General features: G+C 45.4%; 1 protein-coding gene and 2 long non-coding RNA genes across 3 annotated transcripts; 2 read left to right on the forward strand and 1 right to left on the reverse strand.

Annotated features, from left to right (window-relative positions):
* The first annotated feature begins 2,600 nt into the window (after window positions 1–2,600).
* LOC124696920 lies at window positions 2,601–5,110 on the forward strand. Its single transcript, XR_007000739.1, has 4 exons — window positions 2,601–2,780; window positions 2,940–2,992; window positions 3,827–3,922; window positions 5,003–5,110. It is a non-coding gene; the product is annotated as an uncharacterized LOC124696920 (long non-coding RNA).
* A 1,916-nt stretch (window positions 5,111–7,026) lies between these two features.
* Window positions 7,027–7,529, forward strand: LOC124698871. Its single transcript, XR_007001152.1, has 2 exons — window positions 7,027–7,106; window positions 7,219–7,529. It is a non-coding gene; the product is annotated as an uncharacterized LOC124698871 (long non-coding RNA).
* A 469-nt stretch (window positions 7,530–7,998) lies between these two features.
* On the reverse strand, window positions 7,999–9,404 carry LOC124695050 (putative F-box protein At2g33200). The gene is made up of 2 exons (XM_047227945.1): window positions 9,292–9,404; window positions 7,999–9,226 (listed from the first exon to the last, which is right to left on the reverse strand). Exons 1-2 carry the CDS (start codon window positions 9,402–9,404, stop codon window positions 7,999–8,001), a joined length of 1,341 nt encoding a protein of 446 aa, XP_047083901.1.
* Window positions 9,405–26,125: the final 16,721 nt, after the last annotated feature.

Below are 26,125 nucleotides of genomic sequence, written 5' to 3' on the forward strand. Positions count from 1 at the left end.
AGGAAAGGACATCAACAAGGAAATAGTGGAATCACTTGGAGAACCTGTGTATGCAGAGACAGAGACAGAGATATGCATCAGTTCTTCCTCTGGCTGTATAGGGGCAACAATAGCTGGGTGTGGTATCTGCTGGTCTTCCTCATCTTCCTCAGAGCTTTCTTGCATTTGTATTGCATTGAGGACTCTCTGCATCGGAGCACACTTATGACCAATTGTCCAGTTTTCAGGGCAGTACCAACATTTTCGAGGTTCTCTGGCCCTTTGTTGTCCTTCTCGATTTCTGTCTCTTGGTTCACGAGGTTCCCGAGGCAAGGCATTGCGGACTGGCCCTTGCTGGTATGGAGGAAGTGTTGGGGGTCGCCTGTTATTGGATAGATAGGATTTCTCATACTGTCTTGCATACCAATAAGCTGACAAGAGAGTAGTGGGTCTCTGACACTGAACAATGTGCTTGATGTTGTCTTTCAAGCCACTGATGGAACGATCCACAAAGAAATCCTGAGGCAGATAGGTGCGTCCTCTCTTCATAGTGGTCATCCACGATTCGTAAGCGTTGATGTACTGGTCAACTGATGTCACCTGCTTTAGTAGCTGAAGTTGTTCCATGGGATCGACAGATAGTGTATCAGGGAATCGGTCGATCAACACTTGGCATAGTTCTGTCCATGTAATCTGCTGAAGGTCCAAACCAGCACTGCTGAGCCATGTTTTAGCTTGTCCACGGATGTGTGCCAAGCCCCAACGTACACGTTGATCCCCTGTGATGCCGACCAGCTTGAAGATGTCCTCAGATTCCATTATCCATGCTCGTGGGTTGTCACCGTGAAATGTTGGCAGCTCTACATGTGGAGTACGGAGTTGTGGCTCGCCATAGTGGGTTTGCTGGTGTGGGTATGTGTCAGTGGTATTGTGGTGCTGTGGAGGAGGCGGTGGTGGAGGTGGGTATGTGTATGGTTGTGGTTGGAATGGTGGGTGATAATATGGAGGGTACTGTGGGTTTTGTGGGTAGTAGGGGTTTTGGGGAGGTGGGAATGGCGTGTAGCCATTGTTGTAGGCTGGCAGTTGTTGGTAATACTGCGGTTGGGTGGATGGGTTTGTAATTTGGTGGATTTGTTGGTGGGATGAAGAGGCTGAAGAGGTGGCAACAATTGGATCTGTGGTGGTGGTGACTATGGTGGTGGCGTTCTGTCGAGCAGGTGGTGGGTTTGGTGATGGGTTTGGTGGTAAGGGTAGCTGATCCGGTGATAATCCACCGAGTTTGGGTGGGAAAGGTGGCGGATTTGGTTGGTGTGGGGTGGGTGCAGGGGTAGTTCCTTCTGGTATGGGTGAAAGGACGGAGCTTGTGCGTGGAGGAGGTGTAACAAAGTTGCGAGCTTGATCGGAGGCAGAGGAAGGATGGTTCGTACCTTCGGCCGGCGTGAGGCGGGCCATGCTTGTCTGCATCTGCGCCATCATCGCGGTCATCTGAGACATCTGGTCATGGAGGGAGTTGATGGCGGCGGTCGACTCCGCCTGATGCTTGGTGAGACGGCGCCCAATGGAGCGCTCGTCGCGTTGGGCTCGCTGACGAGCTCGTTCGGCAGCATGGTCGGCGTCCGTCGAGGAAGCCGTGTGGGTGATCGGACCTCCCGGGCCTTGCCTTTCTCGTGACACAGATCTAGATCTGGTACTCGCCGGCATGATGCCGTGCTTGGGAACGATGGGAGGGAGGGAGGGAGGGAGCGCCGCCGATGCGGTGAGGTCAGAGGACCATGGCTCTGGATACCAGTTGTCAGGATCACGGTTGATCCATGACGATAAATCGAAGCATGAGATAGGGAAGGAGCTCTCGTGGCTCGGATCTACAACAACTAAGGAAAATAGATAACAAAATTAGGGTTTTTGGATTGCCTGATCCTCCCGACCACCCCACCTGCCCTTTATATCGAAAGGCAGGCTCAAGCAATTACATCTTTGTCCTGACGGAACTGAAAACGTTACAACCCGAAAAGGGCAAGACGGTAAACAGTTTGTGACCCGCTGAGAGCCGTTGGATGGTGATCTGACCGTTAGCTGACGGCTATACTGAAGGTGTTGTCGCTGATGTACTGATCCTGACTGCAGGTTGGTGCTTGAAATTTCTTACGGACCCATGCTCTTCTTGTTCTTATCTTGTTCCTCCCGTGCAACCCTGAACCTGCTCGATGTTTGTTCCATAAGAAATGTTCCCTTCTAGGGTTAATTCCTTTTTGTCTCCAGTGCAGATTTGTTTATGTTGGACCGGAAAGAGAATGTTTAGTATGGTGCGCCCCATTGGAATGAGTTATTGAGCACTTGGTTCTGTTAATTTGGGTTTAAAAGTTTGGTCAGCTTCGTGTTAAAAGGGACATCTGTTCTCGTATTGTTTCCCTGGAAGTCCTTTACGTTGGCAAGGCACAATTACATTGGGAAAGTATATTGGTTATTAAGTGGGAGAAATTGAAGTTCCAGGCTCTGATCCTCACTGCAAATTTCCTAGAGCAGATTAGTTTTTTCTTACAATTGTTGTATATTCGGTGAAACATTGGCCTGGAAGACCCAGCCCCAAGCTTATTTCCCAATTTATGCGAGTTAAATGGAAATGGGAAGTAAGGTCAGAAATAGGGTTGATGGTTAGTGTTTTGGAAGGATAAAGATACTAGAGGAGTAAGGAAATGAAAGATCTTAAAGAAGACACCAAGAGAAATGAAGGTAACAATGGTTTGCTGGTAAAAGTATTTGAACCCATGATGTTGTTGGGTTACCATATATTGCGTGGACTGGTGAGTTTTTTCACATTCAGCATCTCCTGTTTTGCAAGAAAACACAGTTTGCTTTGCTTCTAAAATGTCAGGCAGGCTGTTTGAACTAGCTGACTGAATTAGTATTTGCGCTTAGCTCGATATGCATATACATTATCTAATTTGTTGTATTGTTTTCAGACTATGTGCTCCTCACATGATTGGTAATCCATGTGATGCTGCTTCAGCTGCAGGTTTAGCACTTTAACCTTCAAAAAATCCCCTTTTCATGTTAACCATTTCATTGAATGTCATTTATGGATTTATCTGATGGTTTGCTGTATTATAACTGTTGTTTTGAACTTTACTATGCCATTCTTTTCAATATTACACCCAACCCACCAATCTGTATTTGTTGTGAATATATGTCTGCATGAACAAGATGGTTGAGTTGAGGTTTATTGTTGGTACGATCGTGTTTATCCTAGATTGAAAATCCCTGGTGCATTTAGATTTTTTGTGACAATATCTTTCAGGTAAGTTGTTAGGTCTCAACCTTTTGCCAACTACTAACAGAAAAGACTTTCAAAGAATGATAAGCAGGATGCTTGTAGAAACTAGAGTTATAAAATAGAAACTTGACACAACTTGATTAGTTCACAAAGTATTCCGCAGTCAGTATACACCCATGGTAGATCTACTTGTTGAATAGGTTTCTGTCTGCTCCTCATCATGTATCTATCATTTACTTTTGTACTCCATTTAAATAGATGAAAGTAGAAAAATAAGTGTCCCACTGATCTGATTGAACTATCTTTAATTTGCGGATTGTATGGCAATCAACTTATCTATGGCGTACTTATATTCATCCCCTGCGCTATTTCTGAACAATACATCTGAGATCCAGATCAATTAATGATCCTTGCTATTCTTTCTCGGATCATTATATGCATTGACTCACTTCAAGTTCATCTGTTGGAAGGATGCCGGCAATTCACAAATTTGTAGTGATGGTATAGCTGACTGTTTTGTTTTACTTTGGTCTGAGCTGTATATTCCTGCTAATCATCAATGTCTAATGTGAGCAGGACTCGGGCCTGATCTGGTACTTGATCAATTATCTTCTTCTAACTTATGGGTTCCTGGCACAGTGTTTCCTCCAGTCCCGGCAGACTCAAACGATGGTTAGTAAATCTGTAAATGCTTCCTGTTCTCTTACTATAAATTTTTGAAACTTTAATAGTGTTTATTTACACTAATCATCCTGTGGCATGTGATGCATTGCTCATACATGCTACAAGGATTAACCAGTTATCCGCTTCTGGCACAAGTGTTCCTGCTGTAACGTTTAATCAGAGATCTACTTTTATCTGAGGAATGATGATTCAGCATATGATCCATTGCAGGATAGTTCTGCTTTTGGCTAGTAATGTTTCCTGTTTGCTTGCCCACGTATAAATGTTTGTTAGTTTCTGATTCCACATCTACTTGGCATGCAAATTCACATAAAAAAAAATCCTGATGCCTTGTAAGCTTTGCCTGCTAAATTAAAACTAGCGCTGACAACTTTACTTCAGAAAGCCACAAGTCTACTGTCTTGGTATTAATATATTATTTTTAGCACAATCCAATTCCAATCTACTTTTCAAATATATGTAGATACCTAGTTACCACTAAATTACTTTATTTAACTATGGTATTACTATGTGGCATGCGCAATCCATACATACTATGATTAGATGCATTTTATTTATCTTTCCTACGTACATGAATATATGCATGATCAAGCAACAGCACCTTCTGCTGTTGTTTAGTGACAGTTCCTGTTTGCTTGCCCCACGTACGCCACTTTACATGTTTGTTAGTTTCTGATGCCACTTCTGCTTGGCATGCAAATTCACAATGCAAAATCAAAATCCTGATGGCTTGTAAGCTTTTCCTGTTAAATTAAAATTAGTGCTGACAACTTTCTTGCTTCTGACCATTGTACGCCAATAGTCTAGTATCTTGATTTTGATGTATTCTTTATAGCAAAATCCGATCTAGTTTTCCCAATATATGTAAATACCTTGTTAGCCCTGAATTACTTTATTCAACTTTATGATTTTACCGTGCCTGCAGCATGTGATTATGTTGCATTTTTCTTTAGTTTTCTCATCTTTTTTACAGGAATTCTTTACTTTTCTCTTGCTATATTCTTTTAGTGTTTCAATATTTCAGTCATGAGATTGTTTTATCTAACATTGTATTTGATGTTTTTGTAGAAACAGCTTTTGCGCAACTATCTCTGAATCAATCTGGAAGTGGAACTGAGGAAGTCGCTCCATATGAGTTGATGCAGCAAATGGTGCCTCTACAGGAACTGGAGCAGAATAACCATAATCAACCTGGATCACTGGCGTCACCGAACTTGGTGATTTGCCACAGTGACATGCCCGTGGCCACCCTCCTCCAAGGCAATGGGTCACCCAGGAGTAGTGGCACGAGCAGCGCTCCTCCTCTTGCTACTCAGGCTTCACATCATGTATGAATCCGACCTTCGCACATATAATTCTTGATTTATCTGAAAGCTCACTTGATCGTATGAGTTTAGCACTGCTCTGATCATAGTGTTGATATCAATTAGGGGGAGCACAACAGAGTAATTTTCGAGCTCTCCCCTACGTAACTCTCCCCTACGTAACTCTCCCGCACCCAGCCTCCCCAGCCCTAACCGCCGCCGCCGCCGCCCGTAGCGCCGCCGGGGCAAAGACCCACGGGGCGTGGCGGCGGCGGGGGCCCCTCCTCGTCGACGCCTGGTGGACGGCGGCCGGATCTCCCTCCTCGACGTATGGCGGGCGCGCGGATGGGTTGGGCGGCGGCGGCCTGCGCTGCGCCCCCTTCTCCCGTCGGCTCTCCCCTGGTGGATCGGCCGGCGCGGTTGGGATGGGCGGCGGCGGCCAGCGCTGCGGCCTCCCTCCTCCCGTCGGCTCTCCGCAGCACTCCGGCAGGGGCTGGTGGTGGGCGGCGGCCAGGCTCATGGCCTGCGCCAATTTCCCCCCACCTCTCGCCGGTGAGTGGAGGCGATCTTGGGCTTCACCCGCGACACGAGGTCGCCCGGGGCAGCAGCCTTGGGTTCGACGGTGGAGGTGGCCCTCTTCTTCGCCGGAGAAGGTCGGCCTGCGGTTGGTGGTGGTGGATCTATCGATCTATCACCGCGTTCTGGCGGCGAGATGGAGATGCTTGGAAGCCGGCGATGGAGTCGCCGGTGGAGGGTTGGAGTGGCCAGCCCGGGATGGTCGCCGACGTGGGGGTCCGACCTGAATAAAGGCGGTGGTCCTAGGGTCTCTCTTGCTTGAAGAGGAAGACCTACCGGAGGCCTAGACTCGTGATCTAGCCGGAGTGTTGAGTTCCGGAAGGCTCCGCCAGCGAATGTAACAGTGCTTTTTGCCTGGAGTTTGCTGGATCGGTGGTATTCGGTCGTGCGCACCCATGCTTTTATTCCGACCGTTTGGTTCTGGAGGGAGCGGCGCGAAGCTCTTTTTCTGTGTTGACATCAAGTGACTATGGATCCATGATGAAAGTCGGAAGAAGAGAAGTTCATGAAGGCCGGAGGGGAGGACTAGCTAAGGGAGGTTCAAGTCTCCGCGCTGTTGAGTGACTTGCTTGGTGTTCCGGGCTTCATAGCAGCGGTATGAAAGTGGGGGCGACAACACAGGTGAAGTTCAGAGTCCTACCTTTCAGGGTGAAAACCCAAGGTCTGGCCTTAACTGGTTGTGTCTGGCAATGACCTTGTTGGAGGCATTGTTTTGAGAGCGGGGACTATCTTCAGGGTGAAAACCTAAGATCGTTGATCGGGCGACGATGGTGTTAGCGCACTGTTCCCTTCTTGGATGCGTCGTTTTTGGAGAGTCTGTATTTCAGGTGTTGTCTTGGCGGTGGATGTATTGCTGTTGTTAGGCTCGAGATACTGTAGCGGGACTTTTGTTTCTTAGTTTTCTTTTCCTTTTTTTGACTGTGTGCATCCGTAGTGCCATTAGGGTGGTGTGTTGTTGCAGAGGCTGGGTGTAATTGGTATCGTTTTGATATTAATATATTCCCTTTATCAAAAAAAAACTCAATTAGGGGACTTCGGTATGCTCTGCGGAGGATGCTCATGCTCCGAGCGACACCACAGTCTTCACCATCCCACCACAGGTTCTGCACAAGCATCCCCGGGGGCACGGTCAAGCAGTTGTGGAAGACCAGGATAAGGAGAAGGAGGTCCATCAGGAGTTCAATATCGAACTGAAAAAGTGTGGAGCTCACCACATCATCTGCATAATGTGCTTCTTATCTGGTTATCACAAGAAAAATAAAACAAAGCTTAAAAAGATGCGAAAGGAAGAGGTAAGACCGCTTCCTTTTCTTCTTTAGTTGATACGTTTTACCTCTTCCTTTTCTTCTTTAGTTGATATGTTTTCATCCTGTCGACCATTCGATAACATGTGCATTATTTCAGCTTAAAGATCACTGCAAAAGCTTCCATGGCGCTAGTGGCATCAAATGTGCAAAAAAAGGTTGCCAAGTGAGGGCTAGAAATCAAGGAGATATAGGAGCTCATGAGTTGTATTGTCATGGCATTTAGAGTGTACATTGATTCTGCCACAAGATCAAGTTTTTAGATAGTTATTATGCCATGTGAAATCCGCTTGAATGTAATCATTTTGTAGTCTGTGGGGAATATTCTTTCGCATGTACTCTTAATCGAATGGAGTTACATGCAAGCATACCTCCCTTTGAACTAAGCGAGATAAATTTCTTTCGTTATTACTCAAGAATTCCCCTATTGTTGCAAATAATATGTTAGGAAAGCTTCTGGTTACTAGGAGTGTTTCAAAACGGTTTCAGGAAACCAGCAGGAAGCTACGTAGCTGAAGTACACCTGTACAAGTTCCCTTTTTCTTGAGGCAGTACAAGTTCCTTTGTTAATTGCAAACGGATGAAAATGGGCTACAATTTTCTCAGTGAACTCAAACCACTTTGAAGCATTACTGGTTTACATTGCGAGAACAAATGTCATTAGCCCAAGAAATAAAATGGTCATTTCTTTTAACAGGAAGGTATTAATTAAATTCCTGCATCCCAGTGGAGTAGTGACACAAAAAGGTTAACTAGTAGTACAAAAAGAAGATGGCATGTTAAATTGGTAGAAGACTTGTAGTAAATGAGGTATGTCGTCAACTGGCAGCACGTAAAAAGTTAGTCATATTTGGACGGGGAAAAGGTAGACATATCACACCTAATCTTGTGATGCTTGATTCATCTTTCTAGGATTCGGTATAACCCACGCAGGGGCTGGCCAGTTGGACCAAAGCTGAGGGGAAACAATTTCCTCAGTACTGTTATTTTCAAAGTTGACAACTCTTATAAAACGGTGACAATTCTGTCTGAAAGCCAAGTACTCAGAATCATCAGTGAAGTAGATATGATTAGCCTTCAAATGGGGATATTGGTCAGCACAAAGACAGAGTGATGGGTTATGCCCAAGAAAAATCACATTCTCACCTAAACTGCTTATCGCTGCAAGCTTTTTTGCTGCCAAGTCCACTTTATACACTTTGATGATAACGGAACAGCGTGCATAATACTCTGCATCAAATTCAGGCTCTGAAAGATCACCATCGAATTCCGCTGAATCCAGAACCGTCCAAACTTGCAGCATATCACCGCATGGAGCTTGAACAATGTGTATTTCCTCAAAGATGTCATCCTTGACCTCATCTATAACAAGCTTTTGTGTTACTGTAGAGCCACTGGTATCAAACTCGTGGATTGCTCCATCTGAAGTCGACACATAGAACATGTAATCCTTAACGATGCAATCTGAACAATGAATATGTGGTGGCAGCCAAGTCCACTTATCATCCCCAGCTCTTGCGAATGAGAGTTGGTGGTATGGGGTGTAGATGAGCACAACATAATAGTCTCCATTGGACGGATCAGATGACAGAAATGCCTTGTGGAAGAGACGATTTCGCAGCTCGCCAAGATCATAGATTGAGGGCGAGTCATAAAGCTCTTCTGCAGTGTACCATGAGAACTCGTACTTGTGAAGGACACCATCGTTATTGTGAACAGGTTTCACCTGCTCAATGGTGGTGACCGAAGGGAGGGCAATCTGGTCACCTGTAATGGGGTTGAGGAGATGCAGCTCGGACCTCTCGTCGGCGGTGATAATCCAGCCATGGCTGGAACCGATCACGTATCTACTACGAATAGGTGGGTCTGGGAGAGGCAATGTGTAAGACTTGTTCTCCGCGAGACTGTAGAGACCTGCAACGTTCTCACCGGCAGATTCACTAGTGTAGAGCAGGCATGGTGTCTGGGATTGTTTATACTTCCCAAGCTTGCGCAGGGTGGTGTATACGGATCGCCAGGAGGAGCAAACAGAACCAGCACGAACGAGGTCAGGGATCTCAAAGGTGGCAAATATATCAATCAAGATATCGCGTGGCCGCCTCCAGCGCCTACACCACCCCCGCCGCCACCACCACCACCCCCGTCTGCGACCGTCGCTCCCCTCCCCCTGAGCCTCCCTCCCATGGGGGCGCCGCCACCGTTGTGTGTGGAGCCTGAGCGCACTCCGTTGTGCTCAAGTGTGCATGAGGCACCGGCGCTGTGCGTCGTCAGGAGAACTGCAGCCATGTGCGACTTGGAGCGGAGGCTCCGCTTCGCCATGGTGGCCTCTGTCGGAGGACGGAGGCCGGCAGTCTCGGCGGAGCAGGTGGCGGCGGCGCTGAGGTGGCGCGGGATCTCGGCAACGGCGTTCTCTGTACACGTTCATGCGCCCGAAGACTTCCTGGTTGTGCTTGAGTCTGCTGAGTTGAGGAGGCATGTCGCGACTCTTCCGTCGGTGCTCGTTGCGGGCGCGCCGCTCGTGCTCCGGCCATGGAACCGCCAAGCGCAGGCTAAGCTTGTGCCGCTGCGGACGAAGGTTTCGCTCGTACTCGAAGGAATTCCGCCGCACGCGTGGGATGTGGAGGTAGTAGAGGACCTGCTGGGGAAGACGTGCGCCGTCGCGGAGGTTGCACCGGAGACGCGCTCGAGGGCGGACATGTCGCTGTTCAGGCTTACGGCATGGACGTCACAGCTGGCCGCCATTCCGGTGGCGCGCATGCTCGCGGTACCCGAGCCGAGGAAGATCGTGGAGAACAAGCTGTCGTCGGCGAGGGAGCTCCCGGAGGCAGTGCCGATCCAGCCGGAGGGTCCTTCTGCTTCCAAGGAAGTGGCAGAGATCACGACGTTGTAGCACCATGTCTTGATCCACGTCGAGTCGGTTGAGGAATTCGCAGTGGAGGAGTCTGATGCGCAGCATGAGGCTCAGGGCGGCGAGGGAGCTGGGCCGAAGGACGGCCATGGAGATGGCGGCGGTGACGTTGGCCGTCGCCGGAGAAGACTGCTGCCCTGGACGAGGGGCGTTGCAGACCAGAGAGGTGGGCCTGGTACTTTTCCCTACAGCAGACAGCTTGGGACAGGTGGTGGCTCGCCAGTGGTGGATGGACGCTCTTGGGGCCTACCTCCGTTGGACTCGCCTGGGCCTTGGGCATTTCAAACGGAGCCCTCGCTGCACGAGGTGGCGTCACACATGGTCCACCCTGTCGGCGCGCAGCTGGAAAGTGCTGGTCAAAGGGAGTTTGTGCAGGCGCTGGGAGGCGTTGGATCAACGTTTGCTGCGCAATCAAGTGGAGGAGAGGCAGCGGAGGCTGCGGGAGTGGTGCCAGATGCGGCGAATATGCCAAAGGTGAGGACGGTGATGGGGATGGATCATGCGCTGCATGCTGCGGGGCCTGCCATGCTTTGGCAGGATGCCTTGGAGACGCTGCCAGCAGTTGCTGCGGATCCTGAGGAGATGCCGCCAGCAGTTGCAGCGGATCCCGATGAGGATCGTGGTCGGCCGCCGTTGGAGACTTCTCTGTCTCCTGGAGGTGGGTCCCGCGTGGGCCTGGAGCCTGGTCCTGTTTTCCCGGACAAGCTAGGCACGGTATTCTCTGGAGCGGTGCCTGATGGGGACGAGGTGGGGCCCGTGGAAGGGGCTGTCGAGGACCTGGTGGAGAGCTCGTTGATGGGCAGTTTGCGTGCCGATCGGCGCTGTAGGCCGCCTGTAGGTCGAGGCACGCCGCTGATAACCTGTTCAGACACGTCTTCGAGCTCTTCTGGTTCTGGCAGTGTAGACGGGGATTACATTAAGATCTCCCTGTCTGAGCATGAGTTGGGCCTGGAGGACAGGGGTAACCCAGTTGCCTTGGTGTCCGGTGACCGTTCGGAGTGTATGGAGTGTGATCCTAGAGGCTCCCCATGTTCGTCATACACGGGGCCTAATAGCCTTATGCAGATGGTGCCACGCCGTGCCCGGGAGGGGCCAGGTCCGGAGGAGCCTGCACCAGAGGAAGGTGAGGTCGTTGCCACGGAGAGACTGGAGCTACAGCAGGAGAAGCTCGCGCTGTGTCGCATTAGGATGTTCTGTTCCTCCATCCTCAAGAAGCTGGCACCACCGTTGCTTCGAGAGGTGGAGAGTTCGTCTGGCTTACGGGCTGAGGCACAGCCGTTTACGCCCAGGCGCCTGACCAGGAGTACTGCGTTGGCGGCTATGGATAGAGGGAAGAAGGCGGCCAAGGCCTCGACGGCAGAGACGGTGTTACTGAAGGCGTTGGGCATTTGCCCAGAGGAGTTGTCTGTGGATGAGGAGCATCTGGCCAACTTCAACGAGATCTTTGACTCGCCCCTCGGGGAGCGGCACGTGAGGGTCATGGCGTCCATCTTTGGCAAGATGGTGCCCCGGAGTTTCGACCAGCAGAAGGGCTGTAGAGTAGCGGTTGCGGCACAGTAGGTGTCCATCGGAGTGGAGTCTATGTCAGTAGCTTTATGGATTGTAACTTAGAAATGTTGTTCTGGAACGTTCGAGGCACGAATGATCCAGCCAAGAGGAGTGCTATTAGGGAGTTCCTTGCTAGTTTGCATGTAAGCATTGTATGTATTTCAGAGACTAAGGTTGCGGAGGTGGATGAGTTCTATATTGCATAGTGTTTGGGACCGTCTTTTGATGGTTTTGTGTTTTTGCCGGCTGATGAGACGAGAGGAGGTGTGGTGATGGCATGGGACACTTCGGTGATCCAGATTAGTCACGTGAGCTTTGATACTTATGCTATAACCGGGGAGGTCACGAGAACAGATGGTTCCAAATGGTGGCTTACCACCGTTTATGGGCCCCAAGCGACCGATGAGAAAATTGTGTTTCTAGAGGAGCTGGCGGAGAGGAGGTCACTTTGCCCTGGGCCGTGGGTAGTGGCGGGAGATTTCAACATGATCCTAAACGCCTCTGAGAAGAATAATGAGAATCTGGACAGGAATATGATGTGGCGCTTCAGGACCTTCGTGCATGAGCATGAGTTGAAGGATCTATACATGCATGGCCGGACCTATACTTGGAGTAACGAGAGGGAGCGAGCTACCCTCACTCGCATAGATAGAGTGTTGGTCTCGGTGGATTGGGACCTGCAGCACTTCGATTCGGTGCTGCAAGTCCTCTCATCATCGGTGTCGGACCATGCACCTCTCCATCTCGCTCTCAATGCGGCGTTTCGGCCTAAGAGAAGGTTCAAGTTTGAGAGCTTTTGGCTCAAGTTGGAGGGTTTTGAGGAGGCGGTTAAGGAAGCTTGGGTCAGTGACCCTGCTATAGTAGACCCGTTCCGGAGGCTGGATGCGCTTTACAGGAATGCTGCAGAGCACCTGCAGTCCTGGGGGCAAAAAAAAGTGGGCAACGTTAAGCTGAATATTGCGATAGCTAATACCCTGATTCTACGCCTGGATGTGGCCCAGGAGAGGCGTATGTTGACCCCAATGGAGCTTTGGCTAAGGCGCATGCTTAAACAATCTGTTCTCGGCCTTGCTTCGCTGGAGCGAACCATGGCGAGACAAAGATCGAGAATCCGTTGGCTGAAAGAGGGAGATGCAAACACAGCGCTTTTCCATGCAGTTGCCAATGGGAGAAGAGTGAAGAATCATATCGCTGCGGTGAAGGTCGGAGATGACCTTGTGACGGAACAGAATTTGAAAGTGGAGGCTTTCACTGAGGCATATTTTCAGCTGCTTGGGCAAACACAGCCGAGAGAGCATTCAATTAACTTGGATGAGCTTGATATCCCCACTGCCGAGCTTCAGGACCTGGACGCCATGTTTACGGAGGAGGAGATATGGGGGTGGTCAAGGACCTCCCCCCGGACCGTGCGCCAGGACCGGATGGGTTCACTGGAGCTTTTTACCATAGAGCGTGGCCCATTATCAAGAGGGACATCCTTGCCGGACTGTTCAAACTTAGCGTGGGAGATGGCCGGGGCTTTGCACGCCTAAACAGAGCATTGATCACTTTGATACCCAAGAGCCCGGATGCCATGGAGGTCAAGGACTATCGCCCTATTAGCCTGGTGCATAGCTTTGCGAAGCTGTTCTCAAAAGTTATGGCCAATAGGCTCCGGAGGAGACTGGGAGAGGTTGTGAGCTCCAATCAGTCAGCGTTTGTGAGAGGGAGGACCCTACATGATAACTTCATCCTTGTGAGACAAGTAGCACGGAAGATAAACCAACAGAGGCAGACAGGAGTGCTTCTCAAACTGGATCTCACAAGGGCGTTTGACTCGATATCTTGGAGCTTTCTGTTCGAGGTGCTTCGGCGCATGGGTTTTGGGGAGAGGTTCTTAAAGTTGGTCGTTCTGTTGCTCAGCACGGCAAATACGAGAGTGCTGGTGAATGGAGTGCCAGGTGAGAGATTTGTGCACGTGAGAGGCCTTAGGCAAGGAGATCCAACCTCTCCCATGCTGTTTGTGGCGGTGATGGAGGTCTTGACGGCAGTGATAAAAAAGGCCGCGGAGAGGCAACTTTTCTCTGGGCTCGCAGGGATATCAGAGATGCAGCGAGTATCGGTATATGCTGATGATGTGGTTATTTTCTGCAAGCCACTGAGTACAGAACTGGAGGCGACTAAGGCCATTCTCCAGCTGTTTGGCGAGGCGTCAGGGCTGTGGGTAAACTATAGGAAGACCTCAGCCACGCTGATTAGAGAGCAGGAGGGGGATGCGGACAGAGTTGCGGAGACGCTGGGCTGCGAGGTGGTGGGGTTCCCCATCAGATATCTTGGCATGCAGCTTGCGCTGAGACCCCTGACTAAAGCGGAGTGGCAACCGCTGATTGACCAGGTCATACACTGTGTGCCGGCGTGGCAGAGAGGCATGATCCAGAAATCAGGGAGGCTCATTCTCATCAAATCGGTGATAAGCGCGAGACCCATACATCAGTTCATGGTCGCTGAGGCGCCAGCTTGGGTGCTTGAGGAGTTGGTAAAGTGGATGAGAGCCTTTTTCTGGGCGGGAAATAAGGAGGTGAATGGGGGCAAATGCATGGTAGCATGGGACAGGATATGCAAGCCGACCCAGTTCGGAGGTCTTGGAGTGAAGGACCTGAGACTGCAAGGGTTAGCCCTCAGAGTACGGTGGTGTTGGTTGCACCGTACAGACCCTTCGAGACCTTGGCAAGGTCTGCCAGCGATCAAGGATCCGGAAGCAAATGAAGTGTTTGATACGTGTAGATGCACACGTCCGTTGGGAACCCCAAGTGGAAGGTATGATGCGTATAGAAGCAAGTTTCCCTCAGTATGAAACCAAGGTTTATCGAACCAGTAGGAGCCAAGAAGCACGTTGAAGGTTGATGGTGGCGAAATGTAGTGCGGCGCAACACCAGGGATTCCGGCGCCAACGTGGAACCTGCACAACACAACCAAAGTACTTTGCCCCAATGAAACAGTGAGGTTGTCAATCTCACCGGCTTGCTGTAACAAAGGATTAACCGTATTGTGTGGAAGATGATTGTTTGCAAGAAAACAGTAAAACAAGTATTGCAGTAAGATTGTATGCGATGTAAAGAATAGGACCGGGGTCCACAGTTCACTAGAGGTGTCTCTCCCATAAGATAAAAGCATGTTGGGTGAACAAATTACAGTCGGGCAATTGACAAAATAGAGAAGGGCATAACAATGCATATACATGATATGATAAATATAGTGAGATTTAATTGGGCATTACGACAAAGTACATAGACCGCCATCCAACTGCATCTATGCCTAAAAAGTCCACCTTCAGGTTATCATCCGAACCCCATTCAGTATTGAGTTGCAAAGCAACATACAATTGCATTAAGTATGGTGCGTAATGTAATCGACAACTACATCCTTAGACATAGAATCAATGTTTTATCCCTAGTGGCAACGAGCACATCACAACCTTAGAACTTTACGTCACTCGTCCCAGGTGTCAATGAAGGCATGAACCCACTATCGAGCATAAATACTCCCTCTTGGAGTTAAGAGCAAAAACTTGGCCGAGCCTCTACTAGTAACGGAGAGCATGCAAGATCATAAACAACACATAAGTAATAGATTGATAATCACCATAACATAGTATTCTCTATCCATCGGATCCCGACAAACACAACATATAGTATTACGAGATAGATGATCTTGATCATGTTAGGCAGCTCACAAGATCCAACAATGAAGCACAATTAGGAGAAGACGACCATCTAGCTACTGCTATGGACCCATAGTCCAGGGGTGAACTACTCACTCATCACTCCGGAGGCGATCATGGCGATGAAGAGTCCTCCGGGAGATGAATCCCCTCTCCGGCAGGGTGCCGGAGGCGATCTCCTGAATCCCCCGAGATGGGATTCGCGGCGGCGGCGTCTCCGGAAGGTTTTCCGTATCGTGGCTCTCGGTGCTCGGGGGTTTCGCGACGGAGGCTTTAAGTAGGCGAAAGGGCAGCCTCGGAGGGGGTCCGGTGGGGCCGGACACTAGGGCGGCGCGGCCGGGGCACGGGCCGCGCCGCCACCATGTGTGGGCCCCACGTGGCCCCTCTCGATGGCTCTCGGGTGTTCCGGATGCTTCCGGGCAAAATAGGAACCCGGGCGTTGATTTCGTCCAATTCCGAGAATATTTCCTTACTAGGATTTCTGAAACCAAAAACAGCAGAAAACAGCAACTGGCTCTTCGGCATCTTGTTAATAGGTTAGTTCCAGAAAATGCGTAAATACGACATATAATGTGCATAAAATATGTAGATATCATCAATAATGTAGCATGGAACATAAGAAATTATCGATACGTTGGAGACGTATCAGCATCCCCAAGCTTAGTTCTGCTCGTCCCGAGCAGGTAAAACGATAACAAAGATAATTTCTGAAGTGACATGTCATCATAATCTTGATCATAGTATTGTAAACATATGTAATGAATGCAGCGATCAAAACAATGGTAATGACATGAGAAACAAATGAATCCTAAAGCAAAGACTTTTCATTAATAGTACTTCAAGACAAGCATCAATAAGTCTTGCATAAGAGTTAACTCATAAAGCAATAAATCAAAGTAAAGGTGTTGAAGCAACACAAAGGAAGATTAAGTTTCAGCGGTTGCTTTCAACTTATAGCATGTATATCTCATGGATAGTGTCAACATAGAGTAATATAATAAGTGCAATATGCAAGTATGTAGGAATCAATGCACAGTTCACACAAGTGTTTGCTTCTTGAGGTGGAGAGAGATAGGTAAACTGACTCAACAATAAAAGTAAAAGAAAGGTCCTTCAAAGAGGAAAGCATCGATTCGTTGTATTTGTGCTAGAGCTTTTATTTTGAAAACATGAAACAATTTTGTCAACGGTAGTAATAAAGCATATGAGTTATGTAAATTATATCTTACAAGTTGCAAGCCTCATGCATAGTATACTAATAGTGCCCGCAACTTGTCCTACTTAGCTTGGACTACCGGATCTTCGCAATGCACATGTTTCAACCAAGTGTCACAAAGGGGTACCTCCATGCCGCCTGTACAAAGGTCTAAGAAGAAAGCTCGCATTTTGGATTTCTCGCTTTTGATTATTCTCAACTTAGACATCCATACCGGGACAACATGGACAACAGATAATGGACTCCTCTTTAATGCATAAGCATGTGACAACAATTATTATTCTCATATGAGATTGAGGATATATGTCCAAACTGAAACTTCCACCATGATTCATGGCTTTAGTTAGCGGCCCAATGTTCTTCTCTAACAATATGCATGCTCCAACCATTAAGGTGGTAGATCTCTCTTACTTCAGACAAGACGGACATGCATAGCAACTCATATGATATTCAACAAAGAGTAGTTGATGGCGTCCCCAGAAGCATGGTTATCGCACAACAAGCAACTTAATAAAAGATAAAGTGCATAAGTACATATTCAATACTACAATAGTTTTTAAGGCTATTTTGTCCCATGAGCTATATATTGCAAAGGTGAATGATGGAATTTTAAAGGTAGCACTCAAGCAATTTACTTTGGAATGGCGGATAAATACCATATAGTAGGTAGGTATGGTGGACACAAATGGCATAGTGGTTGGCTCAAGGATTTTGGATGCATGAGAAGTATTCCCTCTCGATACAAGGTTTAGGATAGCAAGGTTATTTGAAGCAAACTCAAGGATGAACCGGTGCAGCAAAACTCACATAAAAGACATATTGTAAACATTATAAGACTCTACACCGTCTTCCTTGTTGTTCAAAACTCAATACTAGAATTATCTAGACCTTAGAGAGACCAAATATGCAAACCAAATTTTAGCAAGCTCTATGAATTTCTTCATTAATGGGTGCAAAGTATATGATGCAAGAGCTTAAACATGAGCACAACAATTGCCAAGTATCACATTATCCAAGACATTTTAGAATTACTACATGTAGCATTTTCCAATTCCAACCATATAACAATTTAACGAAGAAGAAACTTCGCCATGAACATTATGAGTAAAACCTAAGGACATATTTGTCCATATGCAACAGCGGAGCGTGTCTCTCTCCCACAAGGTGAATTCTAGGATCCATTTTATTCAAACAAAAACAAAAACAAAAACAAACCGACGCTCCAAGCAAAGAACACAAGATGTGACTGAATAAAAATATAGTTTCAGGGGAGGAACCTGATGATGTTGTCGATGAAGAAGGGGATGCCTTGGGCATCCCCAAGCTTAGACGCTTGAGTCTTCTTAAAATATGCAGGGATGAACCACGGGGGCATCCCCAAGCTTAGAGCTTTGTCAACACCCGGATTTTTAAGTCCAGATGCCTATTATGCCATTCATCGCAATCCCAGGAATATTGTTTTTGCGAGACATAATAGATTGATATCACAACACATCATTCATTACAACACATAATTGTCTTACATCGAGGGATCACATGATCCAGTCTTACATCATAGTGGATCTAGAAATCCAATTACACAAATAGTTGATCTATTGATCAATAAACCCAACATATAGCGGAAGCGAAGTAACGGTTGGGGTCCATCTATTCCACAGGCAACTGTTGACGTCAGGAGTGATCCTAGTTGTCGTAGACGTCCTGCTGTCCATCTTCCTCGCACTGCTGTTCTCCTTCATAGTCTGGCCATTTGAATAGCCAGGGACAAAGCCATGAGTACTTTAAAGTACTCGCAAACTAATACTAATGTAAGCACTATCAACTATAGTAAGGGGGTGCTAAGCTCTAAGTTTATTTGCATAAAGCCAATTTTATTTCATAAGCATTTAGTAAAAGCCTCTTCATTTGCTAACTAACTCAAGTGGGAACATTAGTGTCATTCCCACAACTCTGTTGTGATTCAAGTCAAAGTCACAATTTCAAGTTCAAATCACAAGTCACCCTTCACATGTCACATTTTTGAAAATGGTCTGATGACGGAACAGTATGGCCTTTCCAACCGTCCATAACCGTGGACGCGGCTATTCGAATAGTTCTACACTCTGCAGAGGTCGTACACTTGTGCCACAACATTTGCAATAATCCGTCAGGGTTAACTGGCCCTGATTTATCACACTCCGTGTGCGGACTACCAACCATAACCTTTCACTTACATATCCTAGTATAGGCACCTCTCCCCATGAGCTTGGCCTCCCAGTGAAGACAGACAGTCAGCCTGGGAACTGCATAGGGCTTGGGCCGGACATTCACCTCATATCACGTCATTTCACATCATTTCATATTTCTTTGGAGGCAGCCCTTGGCATAACCCCGATGACGCTTGTTTAGAGGGAACCCATACTAAGATACATAAACTTCCAGTTAAGCCCTTACCCATAATCAGGTATTGTGGGGGTACTTGCAAAATTGGAATGGTATCGCATCCGAACCCAACCATCAGTTTTTGTAAAATTCACCAAGTCATTCACAAGTCATATTCACCTTCAAAATCTTTCAATAGAATGACTCATCATTCCAAGGTTTTCAAAGTCATTTCATTTCACCAGTTCCCATCTAGAGTAGTCAATTTTATATATTAGCACTAGCAACTAGTCATGAGGGGTGCTATCTAGCTTTCATTGCTCTAGGCTAAATTTGATACTCTTGTAGTATTCTATCTCTAGACCAAAGTTAACTATAAAAGCAGGTTATAATAATCAAAGTAAAAGCTTGTAAGAGTAAAACTTGGGATGGGATCATGAAGCATAAAGTAAATTGGTGAGTGTGCCTTGCTCTAGTAGAGCTTTGCACTTTGCAAGAATATTAGCTTGCATTAGTCTAGCTTGCAAGAATGTTAGCTTGCATTGATAATAGCTTGCCTTGGTTGGAGTAGTGATCAAAGTTCTCTTCCTCTTCAAAGTAGTCCTCCTCCTCCTCGGTGTACTCCTCGGTACTAGCGTCTAAATACGAGTATAATACACACAATTACCACACCAGCCTAAGTACTAGATTAAGCACACACATAAATTACTCCTACTAAGCTATCACTCAACAGGCTTATTAGGTGAGTTGATTTAATTCTATTCTTAAGAAAAATAATTTCCTCTCATTATAAAAATTAATTAAAGTTCCTATTTATTTCTTGAGAGAAACTAATTTTCTCTTATTGAATATTATTAAGATTTAATTTCCCCAATTAATGTCCTATGACCTAGGTTGACCAAAGTCAACCTCTTCATAAGTATCAATTTGGGAAGTGATTTAAATGAGGCACACCACCTCATGCCTTTTTATTACTCATGATTAATGATTTAATATCATCAATTAATTTGATATGAGTTTAAAATTGACCATAGTCTATACCCCATATTAATCTTAGTTGAGGCAAGATTTAAATGAGACCACTACATCTCATAAAATTTAATAAGTAGCCTTGAATAATTTAAATACTACTATGAACATGCTTGAATATTTTTAAATAAGAACCTATGGATTATTACTACATGTGTCATCAATCCTCATTGAATCCCTTGGAGTAAGTATTTAAATGAGAGGCTACCCTCATATAGTTTAATACCACATACTAATGATTTAAATGAGGTGTAGCACTTCATACCATTTAATTCTAACATGGTAAGGATCTAATATTATCAACAATTCATATGAGACCTAAATGACCAGAGTCTCTAGCTTATTGTGAATTGTTCATGACAAGATTTAAATGAGAGAAATATTCCCATAATATTTATTAATAGTTTTGGACAATATCTTTGACTAGAAATAGCCATAAAGTCCTTTAATTCAACTAGGCCATGATCATTCAAGGTAAGCATGGTATCTTTTTGCAGAAACAATTAGTGTAAGTGAAATGTGAATTATAGGAGTTGGAATCAACTCAAAAGCATTTTTGGTTGATTTTTAAGAATTAATCTAAGGCAGAAAAGTCCCTGCCTTGTTTATTTTGTCAGATTTATTCTATAAATACTCTAGGGTTGGGACCAGTGTAGTTTTGTAGATATTTTCACAGGGTTTCCAAATATATAAAATTTGTTAAATTTGGCCAAGTAGATTTGATTCTATTTAAATTGGAAAAAGTATGCAGTAAGCAATTTGATTAATTCGAAATATTCAAATTCAAATGCATGGGCTCGCGCGGGAAAGCAAATGGGCCAGGGAGAGGGGGAAATGGTTGGGCCGGCCCAGCTATGCCAACGGTGCACGCTGGCCAGCTGACAGGTGAGGGGCCACCCGTCAGTGGTTGGTTTCCTTACCGAAGCGGTGCGCAGCGTCGGCCGTTGGATTAGGGGTAGATCGGGCGGCTGATAGTCGTCGTCGTCGACGGGAGGAAGACCTCACTGCAGCGGCGGAGGTAGGGGTCGACGGCGACCCCGGGCTCCGGCGATCAACGGCGTCGGTGCAGGAGGAGGTTGTCGAGGATGGGGAAGCTGCTGGTACAAACGGCGGCTCCAGAGGTGGCGGCAATCGTCGGCTTCTTCTGCAGCACCGCCGCGGGCTCCGGCGAGAAATTGGGGGGCTCCGGTGAGTAATTGAGCGAGAGGAGGGGACGAGGAGGATCAGAGAGGTGAGGCGAGCTGGTTGGTGTGAAGAGATCATCCAGGGGGAGCCCTATTTATAGGATGAAGGGGGTGCTGCGGGATGCCGTGGAGGGTCGACGACGGCGATGGCGTTCCAGGGCGGTGAAGGGGCAAGCGAGGGGCGCAGGGTGTTGGCGACGTCAAGGTGATGCTGACGCGCGTGATTGTGGTGAAAACGAGGGCCTGGCGAGCTCTGGCGCGTGAAGGAGGCTGGCAGGGCCGTGGCGGAGGACGTCGTCGATGGCGTCGGGTACAGGGTTCCCGCGGGCCAGTGGGTGTGTCCACTGCGTTGCTGACGTCGAGGGGAGGCCGTAGGTGAGAGGAGAGGGCAGGAGATGGTTGGGGTGACGAGGGCGAGCGGGCGCACTGGCGTGCCCGTGGCCATGCTGGTGCACGCGCTGGCGAGGCCGAGGGCGGTGACCACGTGCTGTCCAGGGTGCTGTCGTGTCCTCTCTGACTCACGATGATGTCTAGCTTGTTCAGCAACGTCAGGGTGATCTGCAGGGCATGGTGGAGTGGCTTGGATGGGAGAGGAGAGGAGGTGAGCATGTGGATGTCATGCCATGCCTCGGCATGGTCAGTTTTTGGTCAAGGTGAGCAAGGTTCAGGGCTGGCAGTGGCTTGGACTGGTGTCCAGAGAGGTGGTGGTGTTACAGAGCAGCAGGGGAGGGCCAGGGTTGGACTTGGTCCAACCAAAAATTGCAGCATGGGCACATAGTTGGATGCTGCCCAGAAGGTGTTTGTGAAAATGGCCGAAAGAGAAAAGTTTTCCAATTTTGAAAATTCCTTTGGTAGATCTCATTCATATACTCATAGAGATATAATGGTGGTGGTGGTGCTCATTTTGGTGAAGGTTTGCAAGAATTCAAAAAGTTGGCCATCCTCTCTTTGTTTCAATGTCCTCACTTGTCTCCTCTATTCTGGTCAACCTAGTCAACATGAGGTATGGTGGTCAACATGAAAGTTGTTCATCTTCATATGGTCTTGGATGACATGGTCATAGTTGACCAAGTTTGGTTTAAGAAAAGTCAAAGCCAGAGGGGTAAAGAGGGGATCATGTTAAAAATCACACAAATGACCATCATCACATGTGAGATGGTTTTGAGATTTCCTTTGATTTGATTCTTGTTTCTTTGATGCAATTGTGTTTGTTTATCATATATAAGTATTCTACAAACCATAGATCAAGCAATGGTAGCCTTGGTTGAAGATTTGCAAATTTGGCTAAGTGTATGTGAGTGATTTTTGGGGATTTTCTCCCTATTTGATTTCTCCCCATTTGAGTTGACTTTTGTTGACTCCAATGTGATTCTTATTAGTTTAGAAACATTTTCCAACCATTGAAACCAATTCAAATGGTCTTGCTCAAAGATTTGCAAAAATGGCCATAACACATAAGAGGTGATGTGTTAAATTCATTATTTTTGTAAATGGTTGATCTTGTTTTACTTGAGCATGGTTTAGGGTCAAGTTAGTGTTATATTAGGTTTGGAGATGGTCTCACACCATTTGGTCAAGGTTTAAAGTCATAGGGCAAAAATTGGTGAAATGGCTAGGTGTCTCATATGCCTCTATGCATATGTTGCATTTGATTTTTGATTTGAGTGTTCTTGGCCCATTTGATGTTGTTGAGTGTTGAAATGGTATATAGGAGTGATCCAATCATTCCCAACAAGTCCTAAGGTCAAACTTCTCAAATTCACAATTTTGCATGTTACTCTCATATGCCTCTATGGCATTTTTAGTTTCTTTTTATTTTCTTTGGAAACCACTTGGATTTGGTTTGATAAGTACTAGGTAAGGTATATGAAGGTTTTCCAAACCTCTAAGCAAAGTAGAAAGGCTTAGGGTAAAGTTTTATAAATATAGCCCTAGGCACATATGCCTCTTTCTTATTTAATTTCCTTTTATTTTAATTTAGCTAGGGTGGTGAAAAGAGGGGTGAAGTTTAGGGTTTAGTGGGGTTCACAATGGTTCACCATTATTTAGCATAAATAATAAAGGTAGGGTTCAAGATTTTACCTATTAGGACTATATGCCCACATATGTCTTTTATTTTATTTTGTGTTTCCCAAAATAGATCTAAAATGATTTCTGGAGAAGATTAGGGTTTAAGGTTTTTCTTATTTGACTTCTTTCTCTTTTATTTTATTGGGTTGGTGACCTTCACTTGATCACTTTAGGGTTTTAGGGTTTAGCACATAAGCATAAAAACACTCATCATGGCAAAACACAAGATTTAAACAAGATCTATATGTATCAATCTTATTTTAATAAAAGTTTTTGTTGGTTCCAAAATTTGGAACTAGGGAAATTCATTTTGTTTGTTTTGAAATTTTTGGGTTGTTACAAGCTTTCACACCTCTTGATCATAGTATATCATACTCCTCTCTTGACCCTTGAAAACTTCTTTCACACCAAACTTCAAGCAAACTCATTAGAGGGTTAGTGCACAATTAATAATTCACATATTCAGAGGTGACACAATCATTCTTAACATTTCTGGACATTGCACAAAGCTACTGGACATTAATGGATCAAAGAAATTCATCCAACATAGCAAAAGAGGCAATGCGAAATAAAAGGCAGAATCTGTCAAAAACAGAATAGTCTGTAAAGACGAATTTTAAAATGGCACCGGACTTTCTCAAATGGAAAAACTCAAAACTAATGAAAGTTGCGTACATATCTGAGGATCACGCTCGTAAATTGGCAGAGTTTTTCGAATTTTCTACAGAGACTTAGGCCCAGATTCGTGACAGACAGCAATGCTGTTTCTGCGCAGCGATCCCAAATATAATATCAACTTTAACATAGAAACTTTACTTGGCACAAAAACATGATAAGGAGAGGTTGCTACAGTAGTAAACAACTTCCAATACTCAAATATAAAACAAAGATTGCTGTAGTAAAAACATGGGTTGTCTCCCATAAGCGCTTTTCTTTAACGCCTTTCAGCTAGGCGCAGAAAGTGCAAATCAAGTAACATCGAGAGTAGAAGCATCAACATCATAACTTGTTCTAATAATAGAATCAAAAGGCAACTTCATTCTCTTTCTAGGGAAGTGTTCCATACCTTTCTTGAGAGGAAATTGATATTTAATATTACCTTCCCTCATATCAATAATAGCACCAACGGTTCGAAGAAAAGGTCTTCCCAACACAATAGGACAAGATGCATTGCATTCAATATCCAAGACAACAAAATCAACGGGGACAAGGTTATTGTTAACCATAATGCGCACATTATCAATCCTCCCCAAAGGTTTCTTTTTAACATTATCGGCAAGATTAACATCTAAATAACAATTCTTCAATGGTGGCAAGTCAAGCATATCATAAATCTTTTTAGGCATCACAGAAATACTTGCACCAAGATCACATAAAGCATTACATTCAAAGTCATTGAATTTCATTTTAATGATGGGCTCCCAACCATCTTCTAACTTTCTAGGAATAGAAATTTCAAGTTTTAGTTTCTCTTCTCTATCTTTTATGAGAGCATTTGTAATATGTTTTGTAAAGACTAAATTTATAGCACTAGCATTAGGACTTTTAGCAAGTTTTTGTAAGAACTTTATAACTTCGGAGATGTGGCAATCATCAAAGTCTAAATCATTATGAGCTACAGCAATGGGATCATTGTCCCCAAGGTTGGAAAAAATTTCAGCAGTTTTATCACAAGCAGTTTCAGCAGTTTTAGCAATTTCGAGCGAGTTTTGTACGCTTTGCACTAGGAGTAGAAACATTGACAACACCAATTATTTTACCATTGATAGTAGGAGGTGCAGCAACATGTGAATCATTATCATTACTAATGGTGGTAATAGTCCAAACTTTAGCCATATTATTCTCTTTAGCTAGTTTTTCATTTTCTTCTCTATCCCACCTAGCACGCAATTCAGCCATTAATCTTATATTCTCATTAATTCCAACTTGGATGGCATTTGCTGTAGTAGTAATCTTATTATCAATATCATTATTAGGCATAACTTTCAATTTTAATAGATTAACGTCAGAGGCAAGTCTATCAACTCTAGAAGCAATAATATCAATTTTATCAAGCTTTTCCTCAACAGATTTGTTAAAAGCAGTTTGTGTACTAATAAATTCTTTAAGCATAGCTTCAAGACCAGAGGGTACACTCCTATTATTGTTGTAAGAATTCCCATAAGAATTACCATAACCATTACCATTAGCAGAAGGATATGGCCTATAGTTATTACCAGAGTTGTTCCTATAAGCATTGTTGTTGAAATTATTATTTTTAATGAAATTAACATCAACATTTTCTTCTTGAGCAACCAATGAAGCTAAAGGAACATTATTTGGATCAACATTAGATCTACCATTCACAAGCATAGACATAATCACATCAATCTTATCACTCAAGGAAGAGGTTTCTTCAACAGAATTTACCTTCTTACCTTGTGAAGCTCTTTCCGTGTACCATTCAGAGTAATTTATCATCATATCATCAAGAAGCTTTGTAGCCGCCCCCAAAGTGATGGACATAAAGGTACCTCCAGCAGCTGAATCCAATAAATTCCGCGAAGAAAAATTTAGTCTTGCATAGAAGGTTTGGATAATCATCCAAGTAGTCAGTCCATGGGTTGGGCAATTCTTTACCAAAGTTTTCATTCTCTCCCATGCTTGAGCAACATGTTGAGTATCTAATTGCTTAAAATTCATTATGCTACTTCTCAAAGATATAATTTTAGCGGGAGGATAATATCTACCAATAAAAGCATCTTTACACTTAGTCCATGAATCAATACTATTCTTAGGCAAAGATAGCAACCAATCTTTAGCTCTTCCTCTTAATGAGAAAGGAAACACTTTCAATTTAATAATATCACCATCTACATCCTTATACTTTTGCATTTCACAAAGTTCAACAAAATTATTAAGATGGGCAGCGAGCATCATCGAACTAACACCGAGAAAATTGATCTCTCATAACCAGGTTCAGTAAAGCGGGTTTAATTTCAAAGAATTCTC

Source organism: Lolium rigidum, chromosome 3 (genome assembly GCF_022539505.1).
Source record: "Lolium rigidum isolate FL_2022 chromosome 3, APGP_CSIRO_Lrig_0.1, whole genome shotgun sequence".
In the NCBI taxonomy this organism is placed as follows: domain Eukaryota; kingdom Viridiplantae; phylum Streptophyta; class Magnoliopsida; order Poales; family Poaceae; genus Lolium; species Lolium rigidum.

What these genes read in the sequence shown, in the direction of transcription:
- LOC124695050 (XM_047227945.1), bottom strand. Translation starts at nt 9,404, where the DNA reads ATGGCTGCAGTTCTCCTGACGACGCACAGCGCCGGTGCCTCATGCACA. An exon ending in GGCGCCCCCATGGGAGGGAG is followed by an intron (nt 9,227 to 9,291) that starts GCTCAGGGGGAG and finishes GGGGTGGTGTAG; the next exon opens with GCGCTGGAGGCGGCCACGCG.